Genomic DNA, 14,038 nt, shown 5'->3' on the forward strand with positions numbered 1-14,038 from the left:
AACAACAAAAACAACTATAATAATAATAATAATAGTAAACCATTGTCATCAGAAGCACATTACTTTGTCTACATACTGTATACTCACTGTCTGTCTGCACTGAAATCCCTCTTTGTGTTTTCAGTGATTTCAGTACGTCTATGCAGAACAATGAAAGATTGAAACCAATAACTGTAAGATCCATTATGTTTTTATTGTTCTCAGTAAAAAGAATGGGTAATTTTGTTGAATTGTCTGGTTAATTTTATGCACATTAAAATATGCTTTCTTTCCCTTTATTCTGTGTTTGTGTTTGTCATAAAGACAAAGGAGTGATGTATAAGCTCACTGCAAATATTAGTGGTTTTAAATATCTCTTTTAAGGGAGTCATTTGAACTATTCATTAACTGATACGTGAATAATCAAATGTAAACACCACACCGCCACCTTCTGGTAAAGCAATAGAACAATGGCATCTTCAAATAGTTGCTGTTAGAAAAATATTATGATGACATTTTTACAATGTACTGTAAGAATAGGTACATGTACTTGTTTGACTCTATAATACTTGTTTCCCAAAAGATGTGTATTCTGCAGTAAAGTTGAAAAGTTACTGACACCACACGGTCTTCAAGCAAATACCAACAGAAGGAAGGCACTGGCAATCAAAGGCACTGCTTCATGCTTTTTGTTGAGTCACTGAACCTATCATAACCAAGCATGAAAACATGGCTCCAGTAAGACATGGATCTACATGGTGTAAGTACTGCACTAGGTCACTGTAAAACTAATCTGACGATGTGACTGCTGTCAGGAGGAGAGCAGACTGCGTGAGAAATGAAAGACACATCGTGCATGAAACACTGATTTGTCACAACGTCATCTTAAAGGTTAGGCAAAGTGATCTGAGCTGAAGGTGAAAACTGTGCAGTACATTCTTCTTCGCTGGTCCTTGTAATTTTCCACTTGCTACGACACAGCAGGTTAAGTTCCGGAGAACTGACTTGACTGGGAGGGATGCGATGTTGTGCTAAAGTGCCTGTTAGCAGTGACATCAGTGTAACAGTGAAAGTGGCTGCTACGCTGCTGGATGGAAGACCCACCTATGGAAGGAGATGGTTAGGAAGAAAGTTAAATAAAAGGTAGGCTGCATGTACAGGAGGGCAGTAATACATAAATTTAGGCTCCACACTCCATCCATTTTGCATTTGAATGAAAATCATTAATAATGTTTGAAAAGTGTAGACACAAATGTTAAAACATGTCAACTTTTGGACTTGTGATCTTGTTCTCATGTGATGCTCAAACAGTCTAGGCAAAAGGCTATGGGGACAAAGGAGGCGTTTACAGATAGTGAAAGTAAAATGTGAATGTGAATCAGGGGTGTCCACACTTTTTTGGCATGGGAGCTACTATTCAAATAACCAAGCTGAAGTGATCTACCTACACTGAAAACATTAAATATATATTCACTTAGATAAAGTGAGCATACTTGACATAAATATTATATGTTGGGCTACTGATTAAATTCCTACAATAAATGGTCACCACTACACAGAATTATATATATATAAAAGTTGCTCAATATCTACCAGCAGTCCCTCCGTCTATTTGGGCACCCCTGCATTTAATCATGTTACAACACAGTTGTCCAGTTACTTTGTACTTTACTTCCAATTACTTTGTTTTTTGTTTATCTTGTTCAGTGAATTAAAGAGAACATTAGTTTTGTTGCATCTTTACATATGGAGTCTCAGTTTTAAACAAAGGCAGTAGTAACTTATACAAGAAATTACAAAGAACAATTTGCATTGATACCTACAGTAACAACAACTTCTCGGTGTGTGATCTAATCTAATCTAATACTGTACAGTCTAGTCCAGGTTTGGGCAATCTTTTTGACTCATGGGCTTCAATGGGTCCTAAAATTTGACAGGGGGCCAGGTCAGGTGGACGGTGCATTTGTGTGAATTAAGATAAATGACATGTAAAAGTCTTGCGTAAAAGCTAAAATGCTTTTTAACCTTTTTTATGCCATCTATTGGGGAAATGTGCGCATTGCAGGCGAAAGGCAGACTATAACGATAGTATAAATTAATGACATCATTTGGACAAGTTTGGCAGGCCGGATTAAAAAGCCAAATGGGCTGCATTCGCCCCCGGGCCGTAGTTTGTCCATGCCTGTAATTAATCAAATCTACTGTAATTGAGATTAACTTAATATAGTTATGTAGTTACTCTTAACAATAAAAACAAAATTCTTCCTTATGCTATGATAAATAAAAAGTTCCTCTAATTTTGCTCTTTAAATGTCATATTCAAGATTTTTTTTAGAAAACAATGTGTATTAATTCTAATTCCTTAGGTAAACTGTAGGGTAAACTGTTCATATTGGGTTATTGTAGCTGGTTAAAGGTTAAAACAAGTTCCCTATGTGGATTACACATGCACCTCCTGAGTGTGTAGCCAGATAAAATTCCAATGGTGAATTCTGGATACTTGGGTGAATACATATATCAAACAGAATTCAAGCCTTGTACTCATACAACCAAAAGTATTATTACTTACAGTTCCCAGAAGGTTTCCCAAAGCAATGTCAAAATATGAAGCAAAGAAGGCTGCAGACAAAAAAAGACAAACAAACAAATCACTCAAAAATACTCCAGAATAAAAATATGAAATTATGAATACCCCAAATGATTGTCTCTGCTTTTGTTGTGCATACAGCAACTGATGTTCCACACATTCTAGAGTCCCACAATAAAAGGCCCCAGTTTTGTCCAAAGTTAGCTGTTCAGCTGTCTGCCAGGACTGTCAACACTAACGTTCCTAAGTTTGTTTTTGTGTGGGAAAGAAACCAGTCTGGACAAATTATTTATAGAAAATCAGTGATTATGTCTGTGCAGCAGACAGCTAGAGCACACAGAGGCTTTCATTAAGAGCAAGGACAGAGAGGAAAAGGAGTAAGAAGCAGAGCCAAGTCTAACCTGACTGTAAGAGAGTCAGCTTATGTGCCTCTTTGTTAAACATCAGCATATGATATTCATCGGGTGCTGCTAAATTCTGAAAAGGTGAAATCTAATTTTGTAATTTATAAAGAGCTGGTTTAAATTCTCTCTCTCTCTCTCAGTGTGTGTTGTGGACTGGTTTAAATTCTCTCTCTCTCTCTCTCAGTGTGTGTTGTTGTTTGTTGGATGTGGTCACCGCTGGCTACAGCAAAGAGATGCGTCCTCCAGTTGAGGGTGAAGAACAGTCCTCCAACAACCATGCAGCCCAGAGCTCCGTTCAACCCTGACAGTCCTGAATAAAGATGATCATGACGCACGGCCACGGATAAACCTGCCAAGTACCAATCACATAAAAACAGAGGTGGGGGGCACAGAGTGAGAACATTATAAAGTTCTGTATCATACGCAATAATAAAATCCTCCACATGATGGCAGTAGACACTGCTGTTGCACTGTCATCCAATCAGTAAATGTCCTGCTTCCTCCCTAATTTCACATTTGATCGCAAAAGTTCAGTTCAAGTGCGTTTAAAAATAACGTCATCAGCGCGTTTCCTGGGGTTCTGTCTTTACAAAGCACACTGTCCGGCACAGATGAATGAATACTGGGTATAGGCGTCAACAAACCTCCCCCAAATGTTGCACTGTACTGTCTGCACACGGAGCATAATGACCCAGATAAATCTCAGCGAGGTCAGACGCAGTCATATTTCTCTAGGTGGCCTTCAGCTGCAGCTGTACTCTGTCTTTGAACCCACACAGGAAGAGAACATAAAATGTCCTTAATATATCAGGGAGATTTACAGGCTGCTTCAGCTTGTACAGCTTGTACAAGCATATATACATACGTATATATATATATATATATGTGTGTGTGTGTGTGTGTGTATATACACATATATACGTATATACGTATATATATATAGATATATATACACATATATATTTCCTCAAGTAAAAGAAACAAATGAACTGCAAATGTAACAAAGGGTTCTTGTGAAGTAGTCTTTTTGGCTTGACAAAAATAATAGTGAATATTTTAGCATCTCCTTGTGAGCCTTTGACAAAAGCCGATGTCTATAAACAACATGAGCCTCTTACAAAGGCTTAGGGTTCATTTTATTTCCTTCAAAGTTTTTTTCAGGACAATCAGAACCCATACCCAAAATCCTTCACGTTGCTTCCCTCCAGCTAAAAACCTACAACCATGTTCAACCACATACTCCAAACACGGGATCCCCAGGCCGATCCACAGGCCGGTACCGGTCTATAGATAATTTAGTATCAGGCCAGTGTGGGAAATTGCATTTTATATTCACTAATTTACTTAATTCAAAGAGAATCCACTCATATCTATTTACATTCTTCATTTGAAGATAATCTGGCAGTATTTAAAAATAATGTCACCGAGACTGCAATGCTAACAGAGGTCTATAAAATGTTTTATTTTAAAAATGTAATAACAATCAGCATAGGGCTACCGGTCCACAGTAAGGCTCCCTATAGGCCGACCAGCACCTGGACCTCTGCTCTAACCCTACTATGTTTGTTGATATACAATATACTACTCTTCTAGTTTTCACAACATAAACCTTTAAGCAGATAATGTGGGTTTTTTGTGTGTGTTGTGGAGTAAGAGAAAAAAAAATAAAATAAAAATGACTCAATGATGCCTGAAGGAAGGAAGAAATGATAATCTCCCTTTTCTCAAACACCATCAGATTAACACAGGCAGTAACAGAGAAACAGCTTAATGTGCTAAAAAGAAGACAGCTCCACAGTGAGTTTAACTTTTGGTGATAGATACTGTGAAGTTGATTTTCTAAGTATTGGAGAGAAGCAGCTGTTTTGTGGTTGGTACTGGGAGTACTGCAGGACTTCACAGGCTCTTCTTTATTTACCTGATCCTCTGGTTGTGCTGGGATTGATTTTTCAATGCCAGGGCTCAGTGAGCTGCAGTTAAGCAGCCTGGGTCTGTGGTAGATCGACCACACCCTGATGAGTCTGCTGACCTACCCTGCCAACCACTCCATTTTCCAGCTCTTTCTTTTATTTTCCCTGCAGTGTGCCTGTAAATGTCTGAACTCCCACAGCACTCATCTCCCGACCCCTCAAAGTATTTATGTAATTGCATTCTTCGCTCCCTCCTTTCCTCCAATACGCCATTGCAGTCTCAATGGTGTTATATGAGTAATATGCTCCATAATTTACTTGTTTTCCACGTTGTATTGAGATATGAGTATAAGTAGCTATTAAGTTGCCACTACACTACTAGGGACTTATAAAGGTGAAAAAATAAATCCTGAAGAACAGATTACATGTTTGTTTAAGGATCATGAAAGAGATGCTCACATATTCATTGTTACCCTTCAAAACACCACATAGATCAGGGGTGTCAAACTCATTTTGGCTCACAGGCCACTCAATAATTAGATGTCAAGCGGGTGAGACTGGTACAATCAGTCCATAATTAACTATAAATAACAATAATTCCATGTTTTTAACCTTTGTTTTCATGCAAACAATGAACATGAAGTGTTTGTGTAATTTTGTATTTTCAAAATTCATCAAGCGGGCTGTTTTGAACACCCTAGCGGACTGGTTTTGGCCCCCGGGCCATATGTTTAACACCATTGACATAGATGGATACAGAAGTAAGTGCATGAGGCAGACCAAAGCAATGTTTTTAAAGATACAGGGGCTCATGGTGCAGCTGGCCTGGGAGTAGAATAAATTAACAACGTCATGTGAAGCTGCTGCGTAGACTAAAAGGACAAATGCAACATTTTTAACACTTTCTAAGAAACCCTGATTGCAAACAAATGACATTAATGTATTTTTTTAGAAGTTATTATTTAGAGAAGATGTTTGAATGGCAGGCTGCATTAAATCAATGACTTTTTTTCCCCACTCATTTTACATCTTTGGATGCCTGACTCATATAACTAGTTATATTTGTTTGATATTAATCAAATATTCATTCAATTGTCAACATCTGAGGCATTTGTTTGTTTCTTACTCTGTAGTTACAACAGTCTTTATCCTGCTCTTTCTAACAGTATTTTCTTCCGTTGTCTGTGTCCGTTGTCGTTCGCTGTGACTAACTGTGATTAAAAACAATAGTTTCCTGGTCAACAAATTCATTTTTACTACATATTTTGCAATGATTTATGTAATATTTATTTGTATGTGTGTTCTGACTTATGGCGAGAATTCAAGTTTCATCGCTGCTAGGATGTTACCCTGATGTTAGTCGAGACCCCCTGTATATTGAAAAGAATATAGCTGGGAAATTGAGACCCCAGTTCTAATTGATGTGTCTTCCAGAAGGCCTAATACAGGGAATTGTGCAACTTTTTAAATATAGTGGATCCTCGAGATACGAGCAAGCCGTCGAGCAAATTTTTGCTTCGAAACACTGGTAAAGATTTGAGATAGTAAGAACTAATTATTAAAAGCACATTTTATTTGATATCACAGGAATCCTTATATATTATAATTTCTTTGTGTGTCCAAGTCTCTATAGCAATTAAAAACATGTTTTTTCAATTGTTATTAGCACTAATAAGGGAGTTTTTTAGAGGGCCGGAACAGTTTTTTTTTTTTTTTTTAATGGAAATTTGTTTTCCGTTATTTTTCATGTAAAAAAATGATTCGAGTTACGAGGTCGGTCCTGGAATGGATTATGTTGGTTTCTCGAGGTTCCACTGCAATTGTAACTAAAGTCAAGCTAAGATAACATTCAATAAAGTCTCCCAAGTCACTGCTCACTAGTCAGTTTTCCAATTTACTACAGTTTACACAAAACACCCTGCAGGGGACACATAGGCCCCAAAGATTAAACCAGAGATCAAACGTTACTATTGACTCACCAGCCAGTAAACCGATGGCTGATCCCAGCATGGCGTGAGCAGCCAGCAACGGGGAGTAGAGAACCACTGCTCCGAAGATGAGGAAAGAAGGCCCCAACGTTGCACAGGCAAAGATCTGACCCACACCAAGAGGGACGGCACGTATCATCTGGAGTGTCAAAAGAAAGGATTTAATAATATGCAAAAATATTAAATAGAGTCTTCATTGTAAAAAACAAAACAAAACTAGAATAGGTCAAAAAGTTCAGAGAAAACCTTTTTTAAATTTTATCCATGGCTGGAACAAAATTTCCAAGACAAGACATGTCCACAAGCAATGTTTCCTTCAGTGAATTCTTGCTTTGCCCCATATATGGATTGATATCAAGTTACATTGATAATAATAATACATTTTTTAATAATTAATAGGCTGCCATTAAGTTTGGTATATTATGTTTTTATTTTTATTACATTCTATGTACAGTGTTTTGGGGCTGAGGTGTTAAAAACATGAGACGTTTTGAAGTGTGATGAGAAAATGACTTTTGCGACTAATCCATGTGTATAACTAATATTTGCGGTTCCTTCAGGGATCATCCAATGCTGTAACTTGTCGATCAGAACTCGATACGACCAGAGTTGTCTGCGTAACACTCAGAAAACTCTTATTCATCTTCTTGTCTTGCTGGTCCTGCTCCTTCTTCACCATGACCTAGTCCAAGTTCAACCAGACATAGCACTTGCAACTATACGTAAATAAAGCATTTTTATTTTACAATGGACACCCAGCATCAGTGAATAAGCTGAAATACCACAAGTCAAAGTGGGCATTCTTAAACCAGGCCCTGTGTAAAATGAATATCCTAATATTCTTGTTACACAGAAATATGAAATCACTTAAAGTAATTAAGTGATTTATAAAAGGAAGTTTGTTTTATATAGATAAAATAAAGAAACATTTCAATAGAGAATAAACTCCTAGAAAGACTATAAAAAGATAGAAGATAGAAAGATATATATATAAAGATCTTAAGGTCCAAACGGCGCAGAGTGGCTGCAGGAATTAAGTATATAGAATTCATCGTTCAAATATATCAGTAATAAGCGAGAGCCTGGCTTTACGACCAGCTCACACCATTATCTTGGAAAGAAGCTAAATTACACTTCAGTCAAAGCCCTGCTTATGTAATACTATATGTTCTGACTGTGAAGAGGATTTCCAAACAAACGAGTTGTGTGTTTGCCCTGCGCTTCAATCCAAACATTAGATGTCACTAATCTATACAGGTGCACACACACAGACGCGCAGCCATCAAATAAATGCCAGTCCAGTAAATACTGACCCACTGGACGCACCTGGCAGGGCCAATTCACAAAAGATAAACCTGTGACAAAAATGTGACTAATTTTGTGCATGTGTGCACGTATGACAGTGTTTAAGGCTTTCTTTAAATACACTGCCGTGTGGCAAAGACACTGCAGCACAATCCTCAGCAGAGCCACAGCTGAAGACATGAAATATAAATAGGACCGACGTCATCGTCGTCTCCAGAGTGAACCATGAGAGGAGGAGAAGAAAAAAAAGCAAAGATGAAGACGGGTGAAAGAAAGAAAGACCAGGGGAGAAGCAACTGAAAGGAACAGCTGGATAAAGGAGAGAGAAAGGGGAGTCAAGAAAGTGACCAATTTACATTGAAGAGCCAGGATGCTTTACAAGTATTGTAAAATAAAAAAAAACATGTTTACAATAATGTGAAAGTATGAAGAAGTTAGATTTAAACTGAATCTTTAAAGGCTTCATCTGACTTTGCTTTTGACTAGGGCAGTCAAACTAAACATCTCAATCATATAAATACAGTTGTGAAATCAAAAAATTTTAACACATTTAAATGCGTTGTAATAAACACTGCATACCCAATCACCTGTTGTTGCTTTTCTACATAACCAAGAGCCAAGTTTTCATGTAAACACATTTAAACACAAATACCTTAAAATAACATCTCATGGCCTAGTATGTGTTTGCAGAGTATTAGACCTCAAGTCAGACACCCAGACTGCAGGCCGATAAATATTGTTGAGGACCGAGGTCAAGTTCTGAGAGCAACTCTGCGAGCCACCATCAAGATGCACAGCAATAACTAAAATCCAGCAACTCTACTACTTTTGGATATATAGTGGTACCTCGGTTATATATATATATATATATATATATATATATATGTATGTATATATATATATATATACTGTATATACAGTGCATCCGGAAAGTATTTACAGCGCTTCACTTTTCCCACAGTTTGTAATGTTACATCCTTATTCCAAAATTGATTAAATTCTTTTTTTCTTACAATTCTACATACAACACCCCATAATGACAATGTTGAAAAAAGTTTTTTTTGAAAATGTTGCAAATACCTGAGAAATCACATGTACATAAGAGCTTAGGTTCATTCTGTTTTATTTCATTTCTGTTTCTGTTCCAGCAATATAGCTAACCATGATAAATTACGATCATGCTTAGTCATGAGTAATGGTGATCCACATCTACTCTGTGATTACCCAGATTAAAATTTGTTTAACAAATTATTGCTTGACGGCCCTACTTTAAAGATATTTTTGCCTCAAAACTGTAATATTTATAAAATCATAAAAAACGTATACATAGTGTTTTAAGAATAAAGCCCTAAGCACAGTAAATGTGGTCAATGACAAAGCAAAATGACAAAGCAAAAATGTTTCTCTCTTCATTTCCAGCAGGCACATTACCAATTACTTGGAGTAGTGCATTTGGTAACTGAACTTGACAGAAGGGACAGGAACTGTGGCGTTCAATAACAACAATGCTACAACCAGTGACGTCCTTCACATCTGACCTGTTGTTTTGGAAATATTGTTTCATGAAACTTGAAATGATCTCAGAAGAAGGATTTTTACAGATTAGATTATTTTAACAATTGAAAAAGAGTTGTTTCTAATCCATATAACATATATATTATTTTCTTGCCAAAGGAACCGCTATTGCTCTAAAAGCACCTCCTTGGTCTTACCAAGATAACTGCCTATAAATATGAGAGCTTCATTTTCACCACCAATGCTGATCTCTAGTACCGTGGCTAATTAAAACAGTATGTGCTAATGCCGTTTTTATAATCGGAGCTCCAGCAGTGTCTGTTGCTAAGTTACTGGTGAGTCATAACTGGTGGATTTTATGCATTTTGTGCCTATTTCAGTGACTTGGCTCACTCTTGAGACAGGGCTTGAACATGACAGCTGCATGCAGCACATGTATGACCTAAGCCCTGCTTGATTTTGAGTCATTTTTTAAAACAAATTGTGACATTTGACAGTTGGCTTTAAGAGAGATAATGAATTCCAACACCCTGCTCTAATCATGTGACCTACTGGGAGGCTACTGCAAATGTTTTACTGTTACAGAAATGTTGTTGCCAGGGCTGTTAAAAAGGGGAAGAGGGAAAAGAGTAAATTGACTCTCGATTTTGTTGCTGTATACCCTGTCATTCTAAACCTATCAACACAGATCAGTGTAGATATTAGCTGCTATTTATGTGCTAATTTCTGACCCTGGTTCCAAAATTTTTTTCCTGTTTTTATTCCAAAACATAGCAGTGGCGTTGGTGCCCACACATGCCGATGATAAGCTTCCCTGCCTACTTCAGGAAGGTAACGTCAGGGTAAACTCGTCACTGACTAGACGCTGCAGCGCAATACCACCTGAAAAGTTATATTTTTCCAACTCCTTTCACGTCGCCTCAGACGCTCTTTCACTTCATCTGCTTCATAGTGTGGCATTCAAAGCTCCAATTGCACCGCAGCTGACTACATCGCTTGCCATTTACATTGATTGTGTATGTGGAGCCGCCGCTCAGTCCGTAGCCTATCACTTCTGGTTTGAACACCCCATTCCGTTTATCACGACCTATCTGAAGGTTTATCAGTTTAGATCATTACCGTATGCTGGTTGTGTATCTGCTAATTATTTAAATATGGGGGCTAAACTTTAACAGATTATGAAATAACCAGTCTCAGCCTTAAGTCTTCTTACCTCAAGTGCAATGACATTTGTGTCATTAACATCCAGGCCCCCTGGAGGCAGGACTTGGTAATGTGGGAAATATGGATTGTCCGGGCCGGTACAAAGGAGGTAGAGGAGCAACACGATGTTAAAGGGATATACAGATGACGACAAGTCCCAATGGGCCAACAGCGAGGACAGACCACTTTGGAGGAAGACACTGAGGAAAGGAAACATGACTTAAATAAGAAGAAGAAGACTGGTGGTCCCATTGTGTAGTGTATAACATGCCTGCCCTGCAAACAGAGAGCAGAGAGTCCTGGGTTTGATTTGTCTGTGTCTGTTGCAAAGACTCACACTGTAAATTCTGAGACAACTTACTATTAAGCATAGTTAAAGTGTATTTGAGATGGAAGATGGTATAAAGTTTCTTTTGGTTTAGAGTGTGCTGGAGGTTGTGTGCATGTGTCTGGGCGTCAAGGTACTTGTGTGGGTTATTTCTTTGTACGAGCTCAAAGAATGTCTGTGTCAGTTGTCAGTCATCCAGGTCATCTTATCTGGAGCAGTTACATCAAGGGCAACTGGATTGGATAGGTTTCTTGAGGGCATTTCACCTCTTATCCAAGAGTAGGGATGCCCTCAACTCACAATATTATTTAATCACAATTTTGTTTAAACAAAATGACCTCCAGACAAATTATAAGCAAATATAAAAAAACCCAAACCTTTATTTGTAAAAACTATGCAAAAAAACTCGTAAATAACGGAATATATAAAAAACTAATTTCTTTACAGAAACAATGCACATCAGCATGTAGCTCCTCTTATTAAAAGTCTGGTCTGGTCTTATTTACCTCACTGTCCATATATTCAACAACAAAAGAATAAAAAATATTATCTAGAAAGAGTTCCTTTCGCTACAGAAACACTGTCTGTGGAAGGAGTTCTTCCCACGTTCTGTTTGAACACCCGAATGTTACTTAGGCTACGTCGGGACCTGACGCCTTGGTTTAATAGGAGGTCACAACCAGAATTTTAGGCACTTACTGCCACCTACGGTACTAGAGTGTGTAGTCTCATGGTATGACCATGTACAGGAGAGCAACCTCTTTAGGTCTCATCTGATCACCTACATTACAAGGACAAAGGGCACACTTTTTAGGATGGAAATGTTCATATCCTTGTGAGAAAAGACAGATAGTTTGAAGGACGACTGAAGGACGCCATCCATGTCAACCTGGAGAACCATTGCACTATTTTTAGGGCACACATCATTGGGCTAAACCCAGTCACGAAAACGATTCTTAGAGATATTACAAAATATGCTAATATCAGGTTGATAAAATCGGTCGCATAAAATCGGTTGAAAGAGAAAAGACACTTCCTTTAAAATGGCCATCACGTCATAAATACTTGCTGTGCAAAAACATCATAGATCAGTGTTTCTTCAACATTTCCTCCAGTGCCCCCATTTGTATGTAGTTGTTGTTAAGCCTGTCGTGTCACGAAATAAACAACTATTGCTTCAAATCTAAAATTAACTTTATCCCTAACACTGTAATTCCTACAGAACTATTGTTCTCTGTGTTGCACAGAGAAACTAGTGGGGTGACCTTACTATTAAAGCGTCCGCTTAAACATTTTAATTCTTGTTTTGCACATACAAAGAGAAGTGTGTGTGTAGGTGTCTAACCAGGACACTGAGCTGAAGCAGACCGGGAGCAGCAGCAACCAGTACCAGTCTCCAGCTGAGTTGAAGACTCCTATCAGCAAGGAGACCAACGTCCCATTATAAGCATGGAGTCCTCCTAACACCTCAGCACTACACACAGAGTAAGAAAAAGAGAGTTAATCATTAAAAGGAATCATTACAAATTATTATAGTTTGTCTAGAGGACTATTGTCAAACCCCTCCATGTCAACACATTTACAAAGATTGCTTCCAAACCACATTTATATCAATTTAAATCTCAGTTTGCTACAAAACTGCTATTAAAGAAACAGGCATCACACATAAAGAGAAATTATTGAAACATAAAAAAGTAGATGTGGTTTGAGTAAAACGTTTTACAGATTGGTAATTGAATTCCACATTGCACCATTTGAGAAAACAAAAATGTCAAGTGCTTACATTTAAATGATTATAATTATAATTTGATTTTTGGGTTGATATTAAATAAAAAACTATAAGGTTTGTCTACGAGGTCAGCTTCCAAACAACAAACATTTGATGTGGTAAAAGCAATTAAAAAAGAACAAGTTTGTTTTAGTTTGAGTGTTTGTCTTCCCACCTGTCTTGTCCTATGACCACAGCTGTAAGTGTTGAGACCAGTGTACCCAGAGTTCCCAGCAGACCTTGCCAGGGGGAGTCCCAGTATAGAGCAGCCAGAATGAGGGCACCACTCAGTGGGTTGTTGGCTAAACTCACCCTGGACACCCCCCGAAAGCAGCACACAGCCAGCTGCAACAAATAGGGTTTGTCTGGAGGCAAAACACCACACAGCTATAAAAAAGAAAACTATTTAATCCTTAACTTTTAATACTACACAGTTTCTTTGCTTTGCATGCCCTCTGACTTTTTTAAATGAAGCTGTCATCGATGAAAAACGTTGGTACCTTGCATGTACTTATCCATGTACTCCATGTCTCCGGTAAATAGCAGCACTGTTTTATAAACGCGGCTGCTGAGGCTGGGTGGATTGTTACACACCTCCTCTGTGTCTGGTTTGTATTCCATCCACATTGTCACAGTTTGCAGCTGAACACTTACTGTGGGAAAAGTCTGGCTTCAGTTCTTCTGTCTTTGCTTTGTCTGTCCCTGCTTTCCTGTTGTGACCTTGTTTCTTTCTCTCTTTTCTTCTCATTCATCATGATCCTCTCTTCCTTCCTTCTACGTCCACTCTCCTCCTCTGATGAGGTGATACATAATGTTTGTCATGCTTTTGACACGCCTTTTAGAGGTGAACTCAGCCCCCTCCACCTCACCAACAAACCAGTTCTTTGCTCCCTCTTCAATAAACATGCTTTCACAAACACCTGGTTTCCACTTGTTTTATGTTAATGAAAATGCTTTCAGACAGGAAAAAGTAAGATATGTGATATGTATATGTGCATGTCTGTTTAACAGACATGCACATATACAGGGAGTGCAGAATTATTAGGCAAAT

The 14,038-nt window shown here is 38.0% G+C and overlaps 1 protein-coding gene across 1 annotated transcript; it reads right to left on the minus strand.

The window, feature by feature from the left end:
- Positions 1-141: 141 nt before the first annotated feature.
- Positions 142-13,990, minus strand: LOC103383906 (urea transporter 1). Its single transcript, XM_008317237.3, has 8 exons — positions 13,488-13,990; positions 13,163-13,352; positions 12,565-12,693; positions 10,902-11,091; positions 6,860-7,007; positions 3,185-3,319; positions 2,549-2,598; positions 142-1,083 (listed from the first exon to the last, which is right to left on the minus strand). Exons 1-8 carry the CDS (start codon positions 13,612-13,614, stop codon positions 865-867), a joined length of 1,188 nt encoding a protein of 395 aa, XP_008315459.1. The 5' UTR covers positions 13,615-13,990; the 3' UTR covers positions 142-864.
- Between the last annotated feature and the right edge of the window lie 48 nt (positions 13,991-14,038).

Source organism: Cynoglossus semilaevis, chromosome 1 (assembly GCF_000523025.1).
Source record: "Cynoglossus semilaevis isolate Cse_v1.0 chromosome 1, Cse_v1.0, whole genome shotgun sequence".
In the NCBI taxonomy this organism is placed as follows: Eukaryota; Metazoa; Chordata; class Actinopteri; order Pleuronectiformes; family Cynoglossidae; genus Cynoglossus; species Cynoglossus semilaevis.